The 26149-nt window shown below is 41.1% G+C and overlaps 1 protein-coding gene across 5 annotated transcripts in view; it reads left to right on the forward strand.

Annotated features, from left to right (window-relative positions):
* The window catches only part of SBF2 (SET binding factor 2), a 595850-nt gene that overhangs the window by 299381 nt on the left and 270320 nt on the right, over window positions 1–26149 (forward strand). For all 5 annotated transcript variants that reach the window (XM_030560381.1, XM_030560383.1, XM_030560382.1 and 2 more), the window contains exons 4-6: window positions 7719–7835; window positions 9283–9393; window positions 22733–22838. In XM_030560381.1, coding sequence (XP_030416241.1) covers window positions 7719–7835; window positions 9283–9393; window positions 22733–22838 — 334 coding nt within the window. The remainder of the gene's footprint in view (window positions 1–7718; window positions 7836–9282; window positions 9394–22732; window positions 22839–26149) is intronic.

Consider the following 26149-nt stretch of genomic DNA (forward strand, 5'->3'; position numbering starts at 1 on the left):
TATCTAGCCTTTATTAGTGGGTGACTTTCCGTGGGCAGAATAGTGGAAGTAGTAATGTCCTAACTCTTAAGCAAAAGACCATAACTCCTGCCAAAGGCAAATAGAGCTTTATCAATACGTCTTGGCAGTTGTGTTCATGCAATTTAAGTGTATAGTCTAAAGTATTCTTTTCCACAGCATACTTTGTCCATTGCTTTCAAGGCGGTGCATACAGTCTGCACTAGGTCAGATATAAAGATTTGCAGCAAGCAGCATTGCACTTGTCTCTCAACAGCCATTACAGGGACATGATGCAAAATGAGGGGCTGGGGCATTAATGTGAAAGTGGATAGACAAAATTATCAGTGATCCCACCATATGACACCACTGGACTCCACTAGTTGTTCACAGCTGGCAAGCAGCAGCACAGAAATGTTCTCTGGCTTTATAAATGCATCTTTAGAGTGAAAATGTGACACTTGTTCTTGTATAGCTCTTAACAATTGCAGTCATGTGTGGAAGAATGATCACTAGACATTCCTTAGCTGTGTGAACACATTTTAGAAATCAGGCCACATGTACCCATGGATGACTTAACACTGCACCTAATTTATTTTACACCAGCAATACCACTCACACTATGCACCCTTACAGGTATCATATTTATATATGGAGATGCACTTAAGCCACAGCTTGTATGCCAGGAAATGAAGTGAGCTTAGGGTCTTGAACAGACTGAGGAATAGTCTAACAATTTTCCAGCACCACCGCTTAATTACTTACAGTGGGAAGATACAAAAACAAAAGTTAAAGATGGTATTTTGAACAACAACAACAAAAGTGTTCTCATTTATCACCTGTTAAGACGATTGAGACAAAATGGCTACGGCTGGAAGTGTTGTCAGGAGACCCTCACAGTTCTATGGGCAGAAAAGAGGAGGAGTTGCAGGCCATGTTTATGGAGAGATTTTTTTCTTTGCTGGAGGGGCATTGGCTAGAGGGTCAATAATGAGTGTAACTATTATGTTTATTACCATAATACTTATGAACCAACTGAGAACAGGGCCTTGTGCTAGAAAAAATGTTCCTGGTAGATAGTACGTTTACTACCTTGTCAGGAAGGATTCTTGCCTGGTTGGGAAGTATTTACATACAGAGAAAATGTTCTGTCTTTCATAAAAATCCAAGATTCAGCACAGTATCCCTTGCTGCCCTGCTAGGTATTGAGTTTCTACATCCTGACTGGGCTCCTGGGTCCTAGAAGATCCAGGTTTAGAAAGAAAACCAAAGGAGGCTGGCCACATAGTGACTGTGAGTACAGAGAATAGAGAGGGGGTAGGTTTCCATCAAAAATAAGAAATTACTAGTTTATATAGGGTTTTCATATGGTGAAATAAAAAGATTTTATCAAAATTTCACCTTGATAGGTGAAGGTAATGGAAACTTTATCACGTGGAATAACTGCAAGTTTTAGATAGTTTGTTCAACTACAGATGCTCACATGAATTACATTTGAGACTTGCCCAAAACTTAGACACTGATTCAGCAAAACACTTAAGCTTGTGCTGAAATGCATTTCTATTCAGCAGGTACCTACGTGTGTGCTTTCCCTTTGTATTTCTGGTTCTGAAAACTTACAAATTTCCCAAACTGGAATCTATTTTTAGGTTCTAATAATAGTTTAGGAACACTTCACTTTTTTAAATAGTTGAAATTCTAATTTACCTTGGAATGGCATATTTTCTGCTATCTTTACAGTTACCAAAGTTTGTATGTGAGGAAATTTAGGCATAAGAATCTATATGCTTTTTCCTCAATATTGAACTGAAGTCAAGGCCGATTTGCTTTCTTCTCTTGTATGGTATAAAGGGAAGCTGAAAGGCAATAATGTAGCTGAAAAGGGTCAGGAAAGACAGTGAGGAGAGTGCTCAGTAGTATCCCAGGCCACCCTCACAGCCCTTGTGCAGCAGGAAAAATACAGTGATCATTTTGGCTTTTTAAAATGCATAAACTGCAGCAAAACCACCATTGTATCACCTCTAGTTGGCCCAAACACAAATACATTTCAGTCTGTGCAATGTATTGTTTTGCTATGGAGCACATTCAGTGTGAAAACTAGGAACCTGAATTTAAGAATATTGCCTGTGTGTTTGTCAAAATCTTTAGTCAGATCATGACTGGCTTTATTTCTTCTAAGAATTTCCATGGTTACTTTATTAAGTTGAAATTGCAGTATGCTTACAAAGTATATGATTACATATGTGTATTACAAATATACTCATTGCTGTGTTGCTAGCCAGGTTCTTAAAGTTTAAATAAGCTGTAGATGTGAATTCTTTTCAATGGAAGGCTTATATAGAAAATTAATGCAATTACATAAATTAAAATAGTTCATTTAAAAAAAAAAATTATGACCTCCATTTTCTTTGTTAGAAACCATGTTAATCCATACAAGCTTCCATGTCCTTTTTGCCGTCAAGGTCACTGTAAACATACATTTTAAGTGATCTTTTTTCTAATTGTGTGACAGAACAAAACTTGTCGGATATTTGGAATTTGGTGCTCTTAAAACTAAAACTAGCGATTGCTGGTTAGATTAGTTGATAGAATAAATTTTTGTTTGAAAGAAACTAATTCTTAACTGTCAAACTATATTTAAACATGTCCTCAATGAATTTTCTCACCCACTGTTGATGTAAAAATTACAAAGTGAGAATAAATTTACCTTTATGCTATATGTTACTGATCATGAAAGAGAAGATCATAACATTGTGTCTTTTTGTCAAGTTGTGGATCATTACCTTTTTCACCCTAATATAAGATGTACAAATGGATTGATTAAACTAGACATGTATGCACTGCCTACATATTTGTTCTTCTTATAGCAAAAATCAATGTGCAGCAGTCCAGCAGATGGCAGTAGGTTTTTTCTCTGTGGCAGGTGTTTGTGCTGTAGTATTAAAATATTTAATATAATTCCCTTTTATAATAAATTAAATCAGGTTAGCTATCCAATAACAATAACACAAAACCAATTGGTTTTTATATTATTCAATTTTTATCTGTGGGCTTATTTTTGAATACTTTAAATTATATGAGTTACACTAACACTAAATTCTGGATAGATATCAAATGGTGTTTCCTAACATTTCCACCATGAGTGTTCATGTTGGCAGTTTTCCAGGAGCTGCAGGACCAAACCTAGCTGGCATATAAAAAACATAATATTTTTTAGTATTTGTATCTTCTCTGACCGACAAATAGAAATTGCTTGTTCTTCTGTTGAAAACCCTAGAATTGATCAGCTTTTTCAGCTTCAGTTCTGCAAAAGAATTGCTATGGCCTTCATTTTACACCTTTCTAGCTACACATTAATTCTTGGTGCCTATTCCTTGTTTCAATGAGGATAGTGGCAAAAATTCCATTGATTTCAGTAGTAGCAGGATCACTGAAGTACAGAGATTTCCCCTTTTAATTGAATACATGTTCAACAGCTGCTGCTTTCCATTTATGAAAATCCTGTACCACTAGTTTTCTGTCTTGTCATTTCATATGAAGAATAAGACTCTTCTGCAAGGTAAAGAACAAAAGATGATCATGGTCTTGTTTAAAAATGGGACAGATAGCAATTTTGTAGAAAGACTTTTTTTTTGTAAGTCCAAAGGTGGCAATTACTAACCAGACAAACCATCTTGGAACACTGAGATAAAATAAATATTTTAAATAATCTGCAAGGTTATTCAGAGTGTAACCAATTCTCAAAATACATCTTCATAAAGTGAATGATCTGAAATTAGAGTTGTACAATGAGACTCTCCTCCTCCTCCCCAAATCTTTTGGCTGCTCCACAAAATGACTGCATCGCACCTTAAAGGAGGGTGATGGCATTATCTGGCTTGCTGGGGAAAGGAGAATATTTCTTTAAGGGTGGGGGTAAGAGAGAGGCACAGATGCTGCTGCAAAAGCAGAGTGGGTCAGTGTGGTGAGACTGACTCATCCCCCAGGAACTAGAGGAGATGGGAAGTTGATAAAGGGCAAGCCTGGCTGGAGAAACTCCTTTTCCCTGGACCAAGTGAAGCAGCACCCACCTTCCTACCCATGGCAAAATACCAGGTTTTGGTCAGGACCCTCTGTGGTTGTTGTGCTAGCTACTCCTTTCTTGAGGGGAGGAATTTTTCCCTTGCCACCAGATTGGCCAAGGTGGAGTGGAGTTTTCTTAGTCTCCACCACAGCAGGTTGGGGGGGGGAGGCTTTGTTACAGTGACTAGGGAAGGGAGTTAGGCTATGATGTCACAACTCATTAGGTAAGTGTGGGGTGGACCTCCAGTACAGGTACTCCATAGGGAAGGATGCAGTGATCTGATAAATAGTTAGGTACGGGACTTAAAGGAGGTGTGTGTTAAAGGAGCAGAATGTGGGAGAGTGGTTTGGGTTGCCTATGACTGGCCTGGTAGGGAGCCAACTTCTCTCTTCCTTTATAGCCTACCTTAACCCTCATTTGGGGGTGGGAGGAGGAATGGTGAGGTCCCAGCAATGGGTTGGCTGGGGAACAGGGTGTAAAAAGTGGGGGCTGGCGGAAACCCTCAGGTAGATACTGAAATGATCATGGAGTTACCTGCACTGTACACTTTTATCTGTTGGATAGTCCCAGACATCTAATAATAAAGTTGTAGCCTGACTAAGCCATATCCAGTGTCTTCTGTCCTTCTTCCAGTATAGCTGGACAATAGTCTGTAGTCTCTTGTATTCAGAAGGAGCAGTACCAATATGCGGAAACTAAATAGCAACAAAGTTTTGTATTTAGGGTATATTGAAAATTAAAATATCTCTAGAAGAGTGGTTCTACTTGCTGGGTACAGATTCCTAAAGAGAGCGAAACTGGCCCTGTCGTTTGCTATGAAAGTCCAAGCTATTTTTAACTTTGCTTGACAGGATCTGTAGGATTTCCGAAAGATGTTCCCAGGTGTTTTTACTGTGATAAGTTCTGTAAATATTTTCAGCCTTAGGTTCAGTCCTTATATATTGAATCAAAGTAAATTCCATCAGTTGTGAAACTCTCCCTAGAATTAGAAAAAAACCAATTGTTTTCCAATTAATGCATTTATAAAATTAACTCTTGAGGTTTAGTGGCATTGTTATTTACTGCTTGTTTAGAGAAGCCATATATTCTGAATTAAAGTAGCAAAATGGAAGTGGCTGCATTCCTGTCAACTAAGAGAATTTGTGCCTAGACTCCTTCCTTGTAGGACAGTGATGACTGAATATATTACCTATTTCTATATTTTTCAGAAACATGCCAGCAGTAAGAAGCTGCTGTTTCATGCTGTTAGAGCTAAAGGAAGTAGCCTCCCCACACTCATAATTAAGGAGATCTTGTGATATCTGCATAGAAGAATGTTGGGTCAGAGGCACAAAGAAAGCGATTAGACATGTTTGGGGGCGGTACTCAAAAACTGGAAAGACAGCACATTTTCTACAGTTTATAGTATGTCAGATAATGAATTTGTCAAAGAATGTGAAGAATGGCACCAATGAAAGACTGCTTAGTGTTTTGTTAGAATAATAACAGGCATGATCAAAACTAATCTTTGTGAATTAACAATACTTATTCTTTATTACGTATAGAGTCTTTTTTTAGTATGGTTACTTGTGAAATGTGCTGAGTAATTGGTTATAAGGTTTATCTGAGTGATCTATTTCTTCTCCAGAAATTCAGCATTCCATAGGTTAATAAGGTTTTTTTTGCAAATCCCAGCTGGTTTCCTTGTGAAGAAATTCCTGTAGTTCCTGGATTCTCTAGGGAAAGTGGTGAACAACCCTGTGGTTTTCAACTGCAAAATGGATTGAAACTTTGTCTGAGATTATATGGTCATTTTTGTTTGAATATGAAAGACTGCTAAAATTGCCTTAGTTACAATAGTATTGCTGTATATAGAAGATGTATAGTAGTAAATCCATGCAGAAAACCCAAACTATTTTAACTAATGAAGTATTTTATCAGATTGTAAAAGCTCCATTTGATATAGACTGTCTTCCTATCTTTATCTACAGATGTACACAGGGAACATTAATATGAAATACTGTCTTATTAAAATGTATGACTGACAGCATGATTTGTTAAAGCACGGCACGTTCCAATGTTGTGCATGTTTTTAATGATTTGTTTAAATACTTTGGCAAAGTGATGGCTTGGACTGCATACCTTTATATCACAGTCAAATGTACCTACAACAGTGGAAACTTATTTAAATAGAATTCCATATAAAATAAAAAATATTTTATTTATTTATTTTTCTGGTTTACAAAAATATATCCACTTCTCATGTGTCTGGGTGCATGTACAGTTTAAAAATGCCACCAAATTAGTTAACTGGTGCTATTCAAACATGCATTATATTTCATCCTTCAAACCTAGAGTATATGTAATCCCAATTAAATTCCTGCTTTAACCTATTCAGGTAAAAGTCTGAGAAAACAGATGGGATATACATTGTGCTCTGAAGGTCAACAAACTTTAGTCATGCAGGGGATGTGACTTCCAGGGTCTCCAAATAATTAAATCTAGGATCTGTTGAACAACAGCTGACTCTGTTACATTGGAAAATGAAGAAGATCTGGTCTCTCAGGTAACTAAGATCCAAATGGCATGCTGCCAAACTTTCAGAATAAAAACCAGCACATTGAATTACACCTGGAGGCATGTAGGGAGCCAGTGCAGTCTGGTGTAATGTGATCCCTTTGGCTAGCCTCATTAAGTGGGTGAGTTGCTATACTCAGCAGCAGGTATAGCTTCTACATAGTCATCAGGTGTAATGCCATGTAGAGTGTATTACAGGACTCTCATCTAGACACAAAAAAACCAAGGGTGACAATAGCAAGATACACATTCAGGAGAATAGTTGAGCTAAATAAGGATGAAAAAGTTACTGTTTAGCCACTGCTAGATGTATGTGAGACCCTCAGAGCAGATACAGTCACCCAACACCAATTACTGAGATCTCACTAAAAGGTATTAATTGAACCACATGTGATCCTATTCATTTCTGCCAGGTCCACAGTTAGTTTAAGAAAACTTTGTGATTAGTGACATCAGACTTCTGACATACTAGAAGGAGTCAAACATACCTACAATATATGTATAATAGTGCATTAATAAAAGTATTTACCAGTTTTCAGTCTCTTTAAAGTGCTGTAGCATAATTTTTGTGAAAGACTAAGCAGAAGATAAATGGCTAGTTTGGCATCCTATTTATCCATATTGAATAGACTTTGGCCCTGCTCCTGCAGGTGACTTCAGAGGATCTCTGTATGTGTTCAGGGAGTGTACCCATTTACAGCTTTAGGTTCAGGTCCTTTTTTCTTTTAAACAGAAACCAGTTGTTATTTATTTTTCATACAGTTTGACAGCACTACATTTTTTATATGAAAATGAGGAAACAGTTATTCTTCTTCATGGCAATGTGAGGGGTTTTAGTCAGTATTTTGGTCCTTTTTAATAATTACATCATCAGAGTGTCTGTGCATATAGTGTCTTCTATACAGCTGTTGGGATTTTCGTATAGGTAGCTAAAAATAATGTGTGTTTTATTCTTTCACAGATTCCATGCAATACATTAAAAAAAATTTCTAAGTGATCTTGGTCCTTAAACATTCTAAAAATATTTCTTTGTAGGAATACTAGCCTTATTTATAAGAGTCGCTTCTTTCTATTAATTAACTGAAGTGTATCTGTTTTCAAGGGAACAAAAGAGACTGAAGGTGAAGAAGAGGAGTCTGGTTTAATTCAGCCTGCTGAAGTGTTTGCTCCCAAAAGCCTGGTGTTGGTGTCCAGACTAGATTATCCAGAAATTTTCAGGGTAAAGAACTCCCAGCTGCCATTTGTAATATGTGTCAGTGTACAAATCTGTTTTTAATGAGCAGCAGTGACAAGTAGTTTTGATTTAAAACATCTCCGCATTGGTTTTGGAATTTACCAGCACAAGTAGAATTAGACTGTACTAAATAAAAATCAATGTCTAGGAGACAGAATGCCCCTCTGGGTTAATGCAGTGCTCTTTTACTCACAGAGGGCCTAGTTTTAAATCTGCATAGACCACAAAATAAAGTCTTACTGAGCTCAGCTAAAAGCTTAATGAAAAAAATCTTCATGACAAAACCACTTCTTTTAGGTAAAATTAATCTCAACTGATACAATTTGTTTAAGAATATTAAGAATTAAATAAGTATCAAGGATTATAGTATATGAATTATCTTCCTACCTATAAAGTGAGTGAATTAGTGACTCTTCCAGATCAATTTAAGCTACATAAAGATTCTAAGGAATCTGATTTCTTTCAGTTGGTATTGTGACTGACCTGAAGTAAACAGAAAACTTAAATTTTTATCAGGCCTCTTGTACTTTCAGGTGTTTAAAAAAATTATTATATTAACTGAAGCAAAAATAGTTCAGCCTAGTAATGCAGGAATAATTTATTTAATAGTAAGTTGCTGCCATAGTGTTGAAACTGTTTGTATCTGAATAACTTCTAACAAATTGATCCATTTTTCAGAATTTTCAATATTTTCGCCAGCTAAAAATAGAAGGCAGCCAAAGTGCTATTACTGAGCAGTGTAATTTACTATATCCCTTCCTTCTCTAAGACTTATTGGGAACCAATATTGTATCATCTATTGCTAAACAAATAGCTTTATCAGTTTTGTCAAACTTATGATGAGAACCCTTAATCAAAACTGAAGAGATGCAAAATAAAGATACTAATGCTAAAATGTCAGTGCTGGTTATTTTACAATAGTCTTTTTACTGAAATAACAAAAATACAAACTGTAAATAGAGAAGACATACAAATGTGAATCACTGATGCTCAGAACAATATTGGGATTATAGAGGTAAAATTGTAGGCATAAGTCCAAAATCAGATTCTATGAGCATGGATCCCTGCACTGACGTGAATTCCCAATGATTTAGTGGTACTTTACATAAACATGGAGATTTATGGAAGGAGATCTCAGTGCTTGAGCAAGGGAACTCAGATTAAGCATTATATTTCTTTTTAAAATATGGATACACACACTCTGTAGAGTTTGGGAAGTCCAACAAGAATTCAGGGGGGTTGATGTGACGTTTCTTCAACCGAGTGAATTCTTTTGCAGAAAATTACTTTTTCTCCTTTTGAAATGTACTTCACCATATTAAGATTGTCCTATGACATGTTTATTTTAAAGTTATTTGTATATTTGTCAGCAATTATCACTGTTTGTCTTTACCACATAACAATTTTATATATTTATTATTCAACTTTTTAGGCTTGCCTTGGCTTGATCTACACTGTGCATGTGGACAGCCTGAATGTGTCCTTGGAGAGTCTCATTGCAAATCTCTGTTCATGCCTTGTCCCTGCGGCTGGAGGCTCTCAGGTAAGTGGAAAAAAGTATTTTTCCAGTTAATTTAATTTATGAAGAAAACAAAAAATAAATTCTTTAAATATTTTCATTGAAAAAAAGGATCATAGTTCAGCTGAGTGTTGTTCCTGTAGCCTGCCTTCTAAAGACAGAAAAAATTCCATTCCAGGTTAAGGTCAAAGGGTTAATTTTGTTACTAGATTTGCTTTTTACAAGGCATAGTAACAAATCAAGCAGTTTGTTATGAGTTCAACTTTTTTTTTAATACTATGTGTTCAAAAATAATTTTGTTTTTTGCTATTTTTCTTGGGGGCTCTGTTGCCCTCCTTTTTCATTCACTTTGTGTATGTGTGATGGTATAGTTCGAGATTCCATTGCCCCTTTAATACAATTGCTACTTCAGTGCTAATTGTTTCTGACTCTCATTTTTATGACATACAAACATGATTATGAAGTAACAATATATTTATTCAGATTTCTAAAATGCAACTAAAGGTGTCCAAAGTACTCCAGAAACTAAAAATTACAGAATAAGCAAAGGGGTGTCCATAAGTATATCTACCTCGTCCTCAGCAGTCTTAACAAAAAGAGGAAGAAGTTACTTTCAATACAGATGTTGTCCAAACTGCAGGAATGTAATATGTGGTGATTCTCTAACAACAATTATTTAATGAAGAAATAAATTATTTGATAGTCATTCTTACATGCAGTTAAAATAGGAATAGCATATTATGCCAAGATAACGAGTGCCACCAATCTCTCTCTGTCAAAGCACAACGCTATAGAATTATCAAAGTTAACTGGAAGAATAAATAAATCTTCATGTGAATTGAACTACAAGTAACTCCTATGCTGATTAATGTAATTGGTGAGTAATATATTGTAGCTGGAAGTCAGGTTGCCATGAAGATTATAGATTCTTGATAACTGACATTCTCAGGCCTGGTTATCTACAGTATCTACTAACCGAAAAATCTCTAATCGTTTTTACAGAAATGGGATCTGTACACTATAAGCTAAACAGAGTAGTGGATAGTCCATTTTTCTAGTTCTAGTTTCACCAAGGATAATTGGGAAGTTTTTTTCAGGGTTTTTGGACTTTTCTAAATGAAGAAAAATTGCAGTCTAACTATTTTAACTATTTTAGAGTTTCTTCAGGACCTAAAATTCTCTTGATGTTATACTAATTTCCTATAGATTTAACATAACCTCATTCAGTAACATTTATTATATTGACTATAGTATCTGAAACTATTGACAAAATTACAAAAAGCTAACAAGCACTGCAAGGTCTGATTCAAATAAAGTAACTCTCTTTGATCTTTTTTTTTTTTAGCCACACATCTTTAAGTGGGAAGTCAGAATTCATATGCATCATTGTGGAGAAGCTTACAGCTGATCCTGGCTGTACTGTTCCTGTTTCAGTTAGTGCTTTTGGTCCTTAACCTTCATCACACCAAAATCACTCTCACAAAATAAAATCTAGAAATTAAAAAAAAATAAATCTTCAAATATTGATGTTACATTTCTCTAATATGCAGAAATGGGCATTTTTGAACAGTGGAGAAGCTATAATCTACATATGTTTTCCTTGGGTGAGAATCCAGGTCTTTGTTCAGTAGCTTAAATAGTGAGGCATCCCTGAAAATTAGATTATCAATTTCATATTAGAGTTTTATAAATTGAATATAGAATGCATGTTCTGTACACTTTACCCCTCTGCTCTCCTATGGGCCCTTAGTTTCCTTGAAGCAACCCTGGAGACTCCCAGCTCTTTCCCGTTTTAATTCCATGCTCCACTTTGTAGGCATCATCTATTAAATAGGAATTTCATCAGTTTGCCAGCGCCACTCCTTAATCAGATGAAAGGGTCGCTGTTGATGTAAGATGCTCCCTTCTCCTTTAATTCAAAACAGTAGAGATCTGCGCTTGCCCAGCATTCTCTCCTTTCTTGGTAGGGACAAGTGACTACACTAAGGAATTCTTATGGAGCCTAGGTTCTAACACGAGTACGCATCCTATGGCACGGGTGCCGAAGACAGCACACAAGCTGATTTTCAGTGGCACTCACGCTGCCTGGGTCCTGGCCACCAGTCCAGGGGGCTCTGCATTTTATTTTAATTTTAAATGAAGCTTCTTAAACATTTTAAAAGCCTTATTTACTTTACATACAACAATAGTTTAGTTATATATTATAGACTTATAGAAAGAGACCTTCTAAAAATGTTAAAATGTATTATTGGCACGTGAAACTTTAAATTAGAGTGAATAAATGAAGATTCGGCACACCACTTCTGAAAGGTTGCCGACCTCTGTTCTAACATGACAGTGCAGACAACTACCACTACCTAGGTTGCTGGAGCTAAGCCATGAGAGTTTTTTTTATTATTGCAGTGGGAGAAAAAGGTCTGGGAGACTATTAGATACTTTCCTTAGTTTAAAGGGGAAAGGACATAAACTCAGTGTCTTTTCCTCATACCTGTTCACAGCCCTTTTAACATTGGCTCAAACAGAAAACTACAAACAATATCTGTGAGGATTTCCCCACCAGCACTGCCATACAGATTAATTTCTTTCCTCATGCCTAGAAACTCTTGTGCCTCCCTTTCAGATATACTAATGTAATGTGTTCTTCGACTTGTTCACACCTGTATTCTACTTAGGTGTGTACATGTTCAGCACAAGCAGAGCTGGAAAGTTTTTCCATGCAGTGCGCAGTGGGGCAGTGCACATGCCACATGCCTCCTTTTGGCCCCTCCTGAGTCTATTTAAGGGTGGCAGCGCCCCGACTCTCCTCACTTTATTCTCAGCACCTGGGCCTGAGTCAGAGGTCTCCTTGTGGTGTATCTCATGGTTACTATGCAGTTGGAAATTTTTCCCATATGTGCTTTTGTTTTTAGCTTTCTGAAGTTAGTTGTAGTTTAGCAGTAGTAGCTAGCAATTAGCAATAGTTTAGATAGTTTTAGTAGATTAGGATAGAGTCTGAAGGCTTGCCATTACCAGCCTTCAAACATTGTTCCTAGTGTGGGTTAGATTTCCCAAACAGTTATCCCCACACATGCTATTTCTTATGCCTCCGTGAGGGGCACATCAAAGAGAAGTGTGGTATTTTTCATTCTTTTAAAAAGAAAATACAAATATCTAGAGATTTATGCCTCAGATAGCACCGTATGGAACAGATGAGGTAGCCTGTTTTGCCCAATCCTCCAGCCCCAGAGCTGGGCTCTGAGGTAACCACAGTCTCAGACAGGTTTCTGAACTCACTCTTCTCAACAGATGAGAAGAGGTTGGTCCTCCTCTAGAGAGCCACTATGAATAAGAACCCATAAAACAAACAAGAGACATTCCAAATCCAAAAAGGACTCCAGACTTCTCTGGGACTTGTCTGGAACGCAGTTTAGAGTTGGGCCTTCATCCTATCTCTCCCTGGTACAAAGATGAGATTGTATTGCTATTGTGCTGTTGCCTTCAGCACCATGGCAGGGTGTACATTGAGTTCAGTGCCAACACACCAGTCGTTTTGGACCTATCAATGCTGGGGGAGAGATAGCTCAGTGGTTTGAGCATTGGCCTGCTAAACCCAGGGTTGAGAGTTCAATTCTTGAGGGGGCCATTTGGGGATGTAGTTAGGGATTGGTACTGCTTTGAGCAGGGGGTTGGACTAGATGACCTCATGAGGTCCCTTCCAACCCTGATAGTCTATGAATGCTACAGGCTTTTAAAGCAGTGTCTAACCTCCTTAGCTTTTCTGTCCCAATGGCACAAGGCTCTTTAATTGAAGATATACCTTCAGCCATTCTGGGATGGAATGGAATACAATGACTGTACCAGTACTGGTTTGTGATTCGGAGAGGCAGTAAAGATGTTCCCCTGATACCGACTTCAGTCTTGCTCTCTACCAGATTGGTATAATCTTTGACTTTGAAATCTGTGTCAATGGTTTATTGTGCACCTCAAGTTTTGGCACCAAATTATTCATCTGCTATGACACTGGCGCCACCTGAAAGGCCCCTTCCTTGCACCAAAATTTGAGAGGGGCCCTTTAACATATGGGGGTGCATCTAGGATTCCAACCACTGTACCAACCTTGGTACTGATGTTGCTGAGTTCCCTCTGGACTGTTGAGTCAATAGGATACCTGCTAGCCACTCCAGGCATGGCTTCTCCACTACCCTCTGTTTTTTTCCTCCAATTATGACTCAGAATCATGCTCCTCTTCCCCTTCCCCTTTTAGGTGAAAAGTGAAAAGAGCCTCTGACACGTTTGTGGAAGGGGAGCATCAGTACTAAGAGCAGAACCACCTTGGTACTGGGAACAGACTGCTTTGGCTGAGTCCATATTAGCCTCCAATTCCGTACCCACTGTATCTGTGAACCTATGGGCACTTCTGAGGAGTTCCTTGATTGTAGACCTGTTCCATAGGAAAGTCCCCAGCCATAAGCTACTCTGAAGTGCTGCTGGTTTCAGAGCAGAACTCATAGGCACCTTCTACTGAGCTTCCACAACATCACCCTGAACCTGTGGCCCAGGTTTCAGTTGTGTCGCAGAAAGAGCCCATTCCTCCTGTACCATTGTCGTCGTCTTTGTCTGAGGACTCTGAAACCAGATGAATTTAAGTTGTACCAGGACCTTTTAAGGAAGATGGCAGCAGCATTTGGCATTCAGGCTGACTGTGTCCAAGAAAGTATGCATAACCTTCTGGACACCTTGCAATCATCAGCCCCTGGGAGGGTTGCTCTTCCAGTGAACAAAGCACTTTTGGCACCCACTAAAACCTTGTGAAATACGCTGGCTTCCACAACTCCACATACAGAAAAACACTACCATGTTTCCATGCATAGCTGTGAGTATTTCTATTCCCACTGTGATAGACCCAGGCCAGTTGGGAACAGCCAGCAGAGTAGTAGAAGGGAGATAATACTGGCCACTGGATAACTAGTTTTCTGTTCCCTGAGTGACCAGAGCAGGTGCTGCTCCAGGCTAATTAGAGCACCTGACTCCAATTAACCTGCTAAGAGTCAGGTGAGGCTGTTAAGCACCTGACTCTAATTAAGGCCCCTCTGATGCTATAAAAGGGCTCACTGCAGTCAGCCAAAGGGAGCCAGAGGAGAGGAAGTGCATGCGAGGAACTGGGAGCAAGAGGCATGCAAGAAGCTGAGAGTGAGTAGGCATACTGCTGAAGGACTGAGAAGTACAAGCGTTATCAGACATCAGGAGGATGGTCCGGTAGTGAGGACAAAGAAGGTGTTGGGAGGAGGCCATGGGGAAGTAGACAAGGGAGTTGTAGCTGTTGCGCAGTTGTTCCAGGAGGCACTCTAGACAGCTACAGTCCACAGGGCCCTGGGCTGGAACCTGGAGTAGAGGGCAGGCCCAGGTTCCCCCCTAACCTCCCAACTCCTGATCAAACACAGGAGGAATTGACCTGGACTGTGGCTTCTACCAGAGGGGAATGTCTCTGGGCAGTTTTCTGACCGACCGGGTAAATCTGTAAGGCGAGCAAATCCACTAATAAGCAGAGAACCCAACAAGGTAGAGGAGGAACTTTGCCACAATTGGTATCAGGAGTGGGATTTGGTGTGCACAGCGCAGTGGAAGAAAGAGAGATATTTAAAAAAAAAAAAAAAAAGGGAGAGGGTTTTTTTTTTTTTTTCATCACAATGGATGACGTAGTACAGGCATTGATACAAGTTACGGCGGCCCAGCAGGAGCCTACCTGTGTCCAGGCAGCCGCCCAACAGGAAGCAGGGCGACTGCAGCAAAGGCTTCTCAAGACCAAGCTATGTTGCGAGAACTGGTAAACCAGGTAAAGACCCTTACAGAGCTGAACCGCGGCCATGATAGGATTCAGTTCATACGGGCCAGCCGTTGGCTGCAGAAAATGACGTGGGAGGATGACGTAGAGGCATACCTTCTGGTCTTTGAGAGGACAGCCCTACGGGAGGCCTGGCCTCGAGATCAGTGGTCTGGCATCCTCGCCCCATTCCTGTGTGGGGAGGCCCAGAAGGCCTACCATGATTTGCCTGAAGAGGCTGCAGCAGACTACCCCTAGATGAAAGCAGAGATCCTGGCCAGAACTGGGGTAACGACCGAAGGTATCACGGACCCAGCGGTATCACGAGTGGAGGTACCAGGAAGACAAAACCCCGCGGTCCCAATTGTATGACCTCATCTATCTCGCATGAAAGTGGTTGTGAACGGAGTCTTGGAGTCCGGAAGAGATACTAGAGATTCTGGTCATCGACCGGTACATGAGGGGACTACTGCCAGACCTTTGGCCTGGGTAAGCCAGAACGAACCCTCCACCTATGACGAGGTTGTCGCCCTGGTAGTGAGGCGAAGGACAGCAAGGGAGCTGACCCGACCAGTTAAGGAAGGCACCTTGGGTTAAACCAGCAGCACTAAGCCCTGAAGATCGGGTGACTGGGCCACCAGGAGTGCCTGGGTGGAAAAAGAGAAGGGCTGAAGGCCCACCAGAGACCACAAAGAATCAGAGCACTGAGAGAGAAGAGAATCATGATATTAGACTTCGCAAACCAAGAGACCTGAGAACGCCTAGGGCTCCATACAGATGTTATGCCTGCGGGGAGTGGGGACATATAGCTGCACAATGTCCCAATGCTGAGGAGCCTATGCAGTGGGCAGACCCATGCTCACTAACCCCACATATGTACACCAGACCAGTGAAACTAAATGGGGTAGAGACCATGGCACTGGTTGATTTGGGAAGTGCTATCATGCTTATCTCAGTGAAGCGTAGTCAGCTGCTGCAGGCTAAATGTACGGGGATAACAGGCGTCCATGGGACAGTTAGTTACTACCCCACCATCCCAGTAAAATATCAAGATCCAAGGGAACACTACTGAGGTAGCAGCAGGTGTAGTCCCTAAACTCCCATACTCAGTGCTGATAGGGAGGGACTTCCCAGGGTTTGGAGACTTACTCCCAGTAGGGGGATTTGAGAAAGATGGAAACCCTGAAATTAGTGAGACATCCACAGCAGACTATCAACCCGCAATCTTCTATGAAATATCCCCTGATTTTTTCTCCACTCGCAGACAGGGTAGAAAGATGAAAAGGGAAAGGAGGGCAGCTAAGACCTTGGGAACCCGAAAACTGACCCAAAGCCAGAGGGTCGCTCTCATAGGTAGGCAGACCCGAGCAGCTGAAAAGGAGGCTGCCCAGGAGGGAGAAGCACCTGAGTCTGACCCCCTACCCTAATGCCTCTGAACCAGTAGAGGTGACAGAGACGGGGCCTCTAGATCTCAGGCAGATTAGCCCCGGGAGAGGAAATTTTGGATGGGACCAGGCAGAAGACCCAAGGTATGACAACATCAGGAAGGAGGTGACTGAAATAGATGGATGGGGTCCCCGTGGAAGGGAAAACCCAGGGTCCAGGACCCTACTTCATAATGAAGAAGGATCTCTTATCTGGTGCACCAGTACAGGGGCAGAAGGTACAGCAGATCCTAGTAACTCAAAAACACCAGAACACTGTATTAAGTCTTGTCCATAGTCATTTTGGGGGCGGGGGCATTTGGGGGTAAAGAAGACCCTGGCATGGGTCCTACGACGGTTCTTCTGACCCGGAGTACATGAAGTGCGGAGGTACTGTGTATCCTGCCCAGAGTGTCAGCTGCGCAGTCCCTGTCCCCACTTGAGGGCACCTTTAGTACTGCTTCCCATCACAGAGGTCCCCTTTGAGTGAATAGCGATGGACCTAGTGGGACCCCTGGAGAAGACAGCTCTGGGCCATGAATATATACTTGTTGTTTTGGACTATGCTACTCGCTACCGAGAAGCTACTCGCTACCCCTTGTGGAACACAGATGCTAAAACGATAGCCTAAGAGCTGGTGGGAATCTTGCCCAAGTGGGGCTACCGAAGGAGATATTAACAGACCAAGGAACCCCATTTATGTCGAAGCTAATGAAGGACCTCTGTACACTGCTCCATATACATACCCTAAGAACTTCAGTCTGTCATCCGCAGACTGATGAGTTGGTAGAAAGTATTAACCAAACCCTCAAGGCTATGATAAAGAAGGTGTTAAGTCGGGACGGGAAAGACTGGGACACCTTCCTACCTTACCTTATGTTCGCTATCCAATAGGTACCTCAGGCCTCAACTGGATTCTCCCCCTTTGAGCTGAGCGCAACCCCTGAGGCATCCTAGACATAGCCAAGGAAATTTGAGAGGAGGAATCCAGTGAGGGGAAGAATATAATAGAGCATGTGCTACAGATGAGGGACCGGATAGCCTGGGTCACTCCCATAGTGAGGGAATACCTAGAGAAGGCCCAAGAGGCCCAGCAAACCCACTACAACCGTCAAGCCAAGGTTCGTCAGTTTCAGCCCGGTGACCGAGTAATTTCTCAAAGGTGTTATTCCTCTCTATCCCCCTATAAAGAATGCAGTTGCTATATGGGACTTAAATACAGTGCTGGCAGCTCTTATGGGCCCCCCATTTGAGCTGCTAGCTAATTGCTCTCTAGCTCATCTTCCTCAGAAAATTGCTTTTTTCATTGCAACAATGTGAGCCAGAAAAGTGGGAGAATTTCAATATTGGATGGCAGGCCCTCCATTTACAGAGTTCTTTAAAGATAAGGTGACCTTAAGACCACATCCAAAGTTTTTGGCCAAAGTTGTATTAGGGCTTTAATCTAGAACAAGTGATATACTTATCTGTATCTTTTCAGAAGCTGCAGTCCAGAAAGGATGAACAGTGTCTTCATACATTAGATGTGCGAAGAGCACTGGCATTCTGTTTAGATAGAATGAAGCCATTTCAAGCATCTCTCCTTGCCTTTTTGTTTCTTATCATGATAGAATGAAAGGTCAGGCAGTTTCAGTGCAGATTATCTCTAGATGAATTACAGCCTGCATTACAACAGCCTGCAGGGCAGCAAACCTTTCCCACACTGGAAAGACTCCTTGCTCATACCACAAGAGCCCAAGCTATCTCTGTGGCCATCTTACAAGACATATCTATTCTGGGCATATATGCTGTTGCGTGGGCCTTTACTTGGCATCATGCTATCACAACTGCTTCCCAGATCTGATGCAAACTTTAGAAAAATAATCTTGCTGTTTCTTTTCAAATAGACTTCAGGCCTCACCTCTTACCTGAACTGCTTGGAAGTCACTTGAGTGGAATACAGATGTGAAGAAGAAAAAATTATTACTTACCTATTCTGTAACTATTGTTCTTCAGGATGTAGTTTATACATGTATTCCTTGACTCCCTTTCTGTCCCCTTTGCACTGGAGTCTTGAGCCATTGTGACAGACCCAGGCCAGTGGGGTGCAGGAGTCTGGTAGAAGGCAAATACACTGGTCACTGGGTGAGTAGTTTTCTGTTCCCTGAGTGGCCAGAGTAGGGTCTGCACTAAAGTAGTCAGGAACTTGCTAGAACCAATTAAGGCAGACAGGCTGATTAGAACACCTGCAGCCAATCAAGGCAGGCGAATCAGGGCACCTGGGTTTTAAAAGGAGCTCTCTCCAGTCAGATGGGGAGGAGCCAGAGGAGAGGAAGTGCGTGTGAGGAGCTGGGAGCAAGAGACACAAGGAGCTGAGACTAAGGCCATGTCTACATCTAAAATTTTGCAGCGCTGGTTGTTACAGCTGTATTAGTACAGCTGTATAGGGCCAGCGCTGCAGAGTGGCCACACTTACAGCAACCAGCGCTGCAAGTGGTGTTAGATGTGGCCACACTGCAGCGCTGTTGGGCGGCTTCAAGGGGGGTTCCGGGACGAGAGAGCAAACCGGCAAAGGAAACCAGCTTCGCCGCGGTTTGCTCTCTCGGTCCCGGAGCCAGCCAGCAAACCGCAGGGAAGGAGCCCTGCTTGCTCGGGGTTCCGGGACCGAGAGAGCAAACCGGGAACGCCGCGGTTTGCTCTCTCGGTCCCGGAGCCAGCCAGCAAACCGCAGGGAAGGAGCCCTGCTTGCTCGGGGTTCCGGGACCGAGAGAGCAAACCGGGAACGCCGCGGTTTGCTCTCTCGGTCCCGGAGCCACCCAGCAAACCGCAGGGAAGGAGACCTGCTTGCTCGGGGTTCCGGGACCGAGAGAGCAAACCGGGAACGCCGCGGTTTGCTCTCTCGGTCCCGGAGCCAGCCAGCAAACCGCAGGGAAGGAGCCCTGCTTGCTCGGGGTTCCGGGACCGAGAGAGCAAACCGGGAACGCCGCGGTTTGCTCTCTCGGTCCCGGAGCCAGCCAGCAAACCGCAGGGACGGCGCCCTGCTTGCTCGGGGTTCCGGGACCGAGAGAGCACACCGGGAACGCCGCGGTTTGCTCTCTCGGTCCCGGAGCCACCCAGCAAACCGCAGGGAAGGAGACCTGCTTGCTCGGGGTTCCGGGACCGAGAGAGCAAACCGGGAAAGGAAACCAGCTTCGCCGCGGTTTGCTCTCTCGGTCCCGGAACCCCGAGCAAGCAGGTCTCCTTCCCTGCGGTTTGCTGGGTGGCTCCGGGAATGTGAGAGCAAACCGCGGCGAAGCTGGTCTCCTTTCCCGGTTTGCTCTCTCGGTCCCGGAACCCCGAGCAAGCAGGTCTCCTTCCCTGCGGTTTGCTGGGTGGCTCCGGGACCGAGAGAGCAAACCGGGAAAGGAAACCAGCTTGATTACCAGAGGCTTCCTCCTTCCACGGAGGTCAAGAAAAGCGCTGGTAACTGTCTACATTGGATTACCAGCGCTGGATCACCAGCGCTGGATCCTCTACACCCGAGACAAAACGGGAGTACGGCCAGCGCTGCAAACAGGGAGTTGCAGCGCTGGTGGTGCCCTGCAGATGTGTACACCTTCAAAGTTGCAGCGCTGTAACTCCCTCACCAGCGCTGCAACTTTCTGATGTAGACAAGCCCTGAGAGGGTGTGCTGCTAGAGGACTAAGGAGTACAAGCGTTATCAGACACCAGGAGGAAGGTCCTGTGATGAGGATAAAGAAGGTGTTTGGAGGAGGCCTTGGGGAAGTAGCCCAGGGAGTTGTAGCTGTCACAGAGCTGTTACAAGAGGCACTATAGACAGCTGCAAATCCATAGGGCCCTGGGCTGGAACCCGGAGTAGAGGGCGGGCCCGGGTTCCTCCCAAACCTCCCAACTCCTGATTAGACACAGGAGGAGTTGATCCAGACTGTGGGGGAGATCACTGAGGTGAGCAAATCTGCCAATAAACGCAGGACCCACCAAGGTAGAGGAGGAACTTTGTCACACCATATATTCTGGTACAAAAGAACTCTGGAAGGCTGAGGTGGTGCAGTCCTTAAATAACCTTATAAGGGGCTACAAGGATGTGTGCGGCGCATGTGATGCCCTGACAGGTACTGCTATGGAAACCCTCTGGCTCCAGGTCACAGGAGCGTGCATGCACACCTGAGTGGAATACACATATGAACCACACTTAGAAGAACAGTTACAGAATAGGTAAGTAACCATTTGTTCTCTTCTTCAGATAGGTAAAATGACAATCTCTTTGAAGTAAAAATATCAAATTAGAAAGCAGCAGAAATATAATTAAGTTCACACTGTAAATTCTCAGGAAATTATTCACCATAGGAATTCTCCTCTTGATTTTATGTACAATAATATGGTTCAACCAGACTTTTGGATTTACTGTAGAGTTCTCTAATATTTTTAAACACAAGTACAAAACAAGGAGAATTCAGGTGTGTATGGTTGACTTTCCACCAGTTTGCTTTGAAGAAAATCAAATATCTTTCCCACTATCTACAATCTACAATCTCACTAAACTTTATTGTAGGGCTATTGAAGTCTCTAGAAAAGTGGACTTAGCTGTACAACAGATTTTAACTCTTGTATTATTAGATTTAACAAAGTAGCATTGCACCTCAGATGTAAATTAAAAAGCCAACTAGGTTAACATAATATGAATTTTGTATCAGAGCTGGTGATATGAATCTTTGAAATGGTATGTTATGAATGCAGTCTGTCTTTAGTTAGGAAAATGAAAGCTACCAGTAAGTGAAAGCTGTGCTAAGCTTTCGAGGACAGAATTATGTCTTTACTCCACTTTGCCATATTTATTTTTCTAGGCTTTAAATATTGTAGACAGGAAAATAGGTAGAATTCCAGCAATAAATTACTTTGCATACCAACAGAATAATTGTTACAAATTTTAACAGAACAGCAGATAATGTATTTCAGATGTATTTTATCTGGGATCTGATATAAACAGCTTGATATTGTAAGGTCTATTATTATGACTTCTGACTAAAACTAACATTTCAGAAGTTCAGGTGTAAGCATTGCTGTATCAGTTGAACTTTGAATGACACTCATGACTGTGATTTTTTTCTGTAGAAAGGATCTTGGGCATAAACTGAGCCTTATTGTGGCACCAATTTTTGTTGCACAGTAGTTGTGCACATGAAAATTGCAGAGAAGATGAATGATATGAAAGAAAAATTATTACTGTGATTAGTAGAGTCATTAAGATTAGCGAGGTCATCTTTTTCTAATTTTTTCTTATTTAAACTACTGAAGAAAATTAATCACAGTTTTAAAACACACTTGTAAATAAAATATTTGGTAGCAGACCTTAAACCATTTCTGTAACATGATGATGATAAAGTAGTCTGCTATTATAGCCTTCCTTATTTTATAATTTCCACAAACTTCATGACCTGGTAATCCCAGTCTCAAAGTTATTTCACTTCTTTGTTATTAACCTAACATCTTATTCTGTCGTCAGTGCTTTTTTTAACCATTTTTACTCTGTTCTTTGCAGTTCTTTAATGTTTTTCATGGTGTTGCATATCTTCATGGAAACCAATTAATAACTATTTGAACAATTCAATTCAGATGTTTCTTGAGGGAGGAAGTTGTCACATTCAAACTGTCATTCCATTGCCCTTATTTTACTTCTCCATCTTTTCCAGACATCTTTTTGTTAAATGATGTACCAAAACTATTTTTTAATAAAATGAAAAGTGTATTAACATGAAAAATGTGAGGAGTTCTTTTAGTTTAAATAATGCTGAAAGAATTACATCCAGGGGATACAGTTAGTTATAATTGTTAATAATCATCACCATCCTTGAATGAAGAGATTAATGCTGGTCAGATGCTAGTATTGTTGAGTGGTACTTCTTCTGGAGATGCTTCGGTCGTAACTGCTGTCCCATTAAAGTCACTGCTAACCTTTGCGGAGAACACTGATTTCCAACATAAGTTTAAACTTTAGTGTGTAATAGAAATAGTAATGTCTTTGAGATTGAAATAGGTAAATAACAATATAACATTTTATACTGTGTGCTTGGTCTGAATAAGAGATTAAATATATATAGCAAATATGTAAAACTATGTACAAATGAGATTAAAGTATGTATTGAAATATCTCTATCTACAGAAATTGTTTTCATTGGGAGCAGGAGACAGACAACTGATACAAACCCCTTTACATGATAGCCTTCCTGTTACCAGTACCAGTGTGGCTCTTCTTTTTCAGCAATTGGGTAAGTCTGTTCTTAGTTTCTTATGGTGTTTTACAAAATGTTATAGAATGAAATATTCTCATTTAATTTAGTTGAGTTAGGTCAGGGATCAAAAAAGCCTGCATTAATGCTATGATAGTGATTATTTGTTTTGAATGAAATAGCTATAATGCTTTTGTTACGTTTATATCTGACTTAGGGTGACCAGATGGCAAATGTGAAAAATCAGTGTTGGGGGTGGGGGTAATAGGCGCCTATATAAGACAAAGGCCCAAATATCAGGACCGTCTCTAAAAATCGAGACATCTGGTCACCCTAATCTGACCATATAAACTTCCTTTCTCCACATCCCATTCTTGTATCAGAGGGGTAGCCGTGTTAGGCTGGATCTGTAAAAGCAGCAAAGAATCCTGTGGTACCTTATAGACTAACAGATGTTTTGGAGCATGAGCTTTCGTGGATGAATACCCACTTCGTCAGATGCATCTGACGAAGTGGGTATTCACCTACGAAAGCTCATGCTCCAAAACGTCTGTTAGTCTATAAGGTGCCACAAGATTTTTTTCTGCAATCCCATTCTTGGAATTTTTCTCTGGCATTATGCAATACTTGCAAGCCTGTTGTAGATAGAGTTAAACCTGGCTGTGTTTCATTACACCTGCATCATATAAAGAATTTCCTCCCTGGCCACCATAGCAGCCCTCTACATATCCAAGGAGGATAATTTTGAAACTAGCATAACTTAAAATCACACATCGTACTCCGATCAAAAAGTTTAGTGGATTCCATAGTACTTGCTGCTAATATCTCTCTAACTTATTACAATAGTAATTGCAAAGAACCGCTGGCCCATTCTCTTTATTTTGGTTCCAAATTGAATGATGAAGACCACTGCATCTTTAACTATAATCCCACTTCACCCAGTAGACCACTCCTGACTCTGACCATTTAGCTTCCCCTGTCTTCGTTACTGAAATATGAACTGCAAAACTCCTACCTAAATTTGGTGTGGGTTTGGGAGCTGGAAGGAATCAGTAAATTCTGCTCTCTAAATTTCTGAGCCTCTGGGCAAGTATTCAACAATAAAAGGGCCAGGGATACATGTGGGTAGTGAGGCAACAGCATAAACGTAGAATGAAAATAGAAAGATTTTTACTGAGGAGGGGGAAGAAAAGCCTGTGAATTTGGGCAAATCAGCCTGAGACACTTGCCCCCTTTGGGATATACCACTGAAAAGGAAAAATATGTGTAGGGATAATCAAAGCGAGAGCTTTAAGGGAAATCCACTTGTACGAAAAGCGTTAACTACTAACCCTGAAAAAAAAATACACTACGGGATTCTGTATCTATCTAGTACTCAACTCCATTAAAATGTGTTGATTAATACTAACAAACTGAAGACACTGGATTCTGTTCTATTCTATTATTTGTGAAGGAAGAATGTTCCATTTCACAGTCTGATTAGCATTCTGCCTCATATGTAGGTCAGATTAAGAATTGGGACAACTGCAGAATTATGCATGAGATTTTGTTGCTGCACTTTCAACTCGAGATTGTTCTCACCTTATAAATCAATATGTGAAAAAAATGCTTTCCATTCCCATTAATTGTCCTGAGATATTTGATAATAAAGTTCAGTGCTTTGGTTGGGGTATGGCTGGTAAGAATAATAGCCCTTGATATTCTAAGGATAGTGATAATAGACAAATTAGTGTACGCTAAAGAACTGTAAGCAGATCCTTTGTAATGGGAACCAAATTTACAGAAAATATTGAATTTACTCTGTCATAGCCGATTCGCCGTTCTGCTTCTGTTACAGATTGTTTTCAAATGTTAAAATAAACCTTACTTATTCAGGAATGAAAGACTGGAATAATATGACACATGTTCTCAGCCAGCATGAACGCTTCCCAAGCCACAGAAAATGCATGTAAGTGGTTGGAGTTGGAAAACTAGCTATGCTCAGATCACAGCATTGTCAAAGAGAACCAAAAATGACTGTTGTATGAAGCCATATTCTAAAGTGTTTGGCAAGACTCTTTGCAATGGTTCAGTTTTGCTGAATGAAACCTCTTTTATAATGCTTCTCTGGATACATTATTGCAGCAAAACAAGCTTGGCAACTTTCGTCACCTAGTTCATCGAACTTCACACATGACCTTGTAATTTAAGAGCACAGGAAATACACTAGTTATTATGAAATTTCAGACAATTATGCCAGGTAAAACATTCAGAAGGAATGTATAGCTCTTATGTCACAGAAAGTCAAATATAAAATATTGGCACTGATACATATATTTCTACCTGCTGTTCAATGATATTACATTTTATCCCTTTCCTGCAGAAGGAGTAATTGTTAACTACAATTTGTTGACACTGGAGTGCTGGTCTAAATTCCAAACCATATTCTGGATGACCTGTATATCACGGACATCACTCATTACTGATGTGATTGGGTAGTTTTGTCAGCTTTGAATCCCTTTAAGATGACTATGGGCAGTGTTCAGGCAATGGGTCAAATATACTACAGAAAAATAATGCACTGCTATATGCCACTCTTAAGTTTCCAATAAGGGGTATAACAAGGTGTGGTGTATGTAAAGAAATAACAGCATTCACATATAAGCGTGACAGTTTATCACCTCAGCATCCAAAGACAAGGTATTGTATAGAATGTTACAGTGACTCAGTTCTGAACAAACGCAGGGTGGTATGCATTGATCAGATGGGCCATTTGAAGTTTCACTGTAATATCTGTGGACTTAGAAGTGGTGGAAAGGAAGACTTGTTACAGAAATGCAGAGATCTTGGACCTGTAATGTCTCAGGATGATTCCCCTAACATTGACTGAGACTGTTGAAAAATTGACTGGATTTGCTTTAATCGCCACTGAAAATTGCATAGCTGATAAATTTGACTATAGCAAGGTCATCAAGAACTTCAGGCCAAATTCTTACTCTGTTTGTGTGAATTAAGTGGGAGCAAAATGTTGTGGATATGGGCATACTCCTATGAAAACCCCTAGGCACAGTACACGGTGCAGGGATGAGCCTGAAGATTTTGTCCACTCTGAATTGTAGTCCCCTACTCACCCTCAACCTATTCCTTTCTTCAGATCCATAGAGAGTCTCAGTTTAGATTACTGTTACTCAAGTTACTGTTGAGTGATCCCCAGGTGTGAGGGCAGAGACACTGCAGATGTGTGGCACTCCTGCCAGGGGACCCTATTGCCACAGGGGCACCCTGTTGCCATAGAGGGTGCAGAGAGCATGGTGGGATGCAGAATGCCACCAGCAGCTTCCCAACATTTCTCTAGTTTGCCAGTTCCACGT

Source organism: Gopherus evgoodei, chromosome 4 (genome assembly GCF_007399415.2).
Source record: "Gopherus evgoodei ecotype Sinaloan lineage chromosome 4, rGopEvg1_v1.p, whole genome shotgun sequence".
NCBI lineage: Eukaryota > Metazoa > Chordata > Testudines > Testudinidae > Gopherus > Gopherus evgoodei.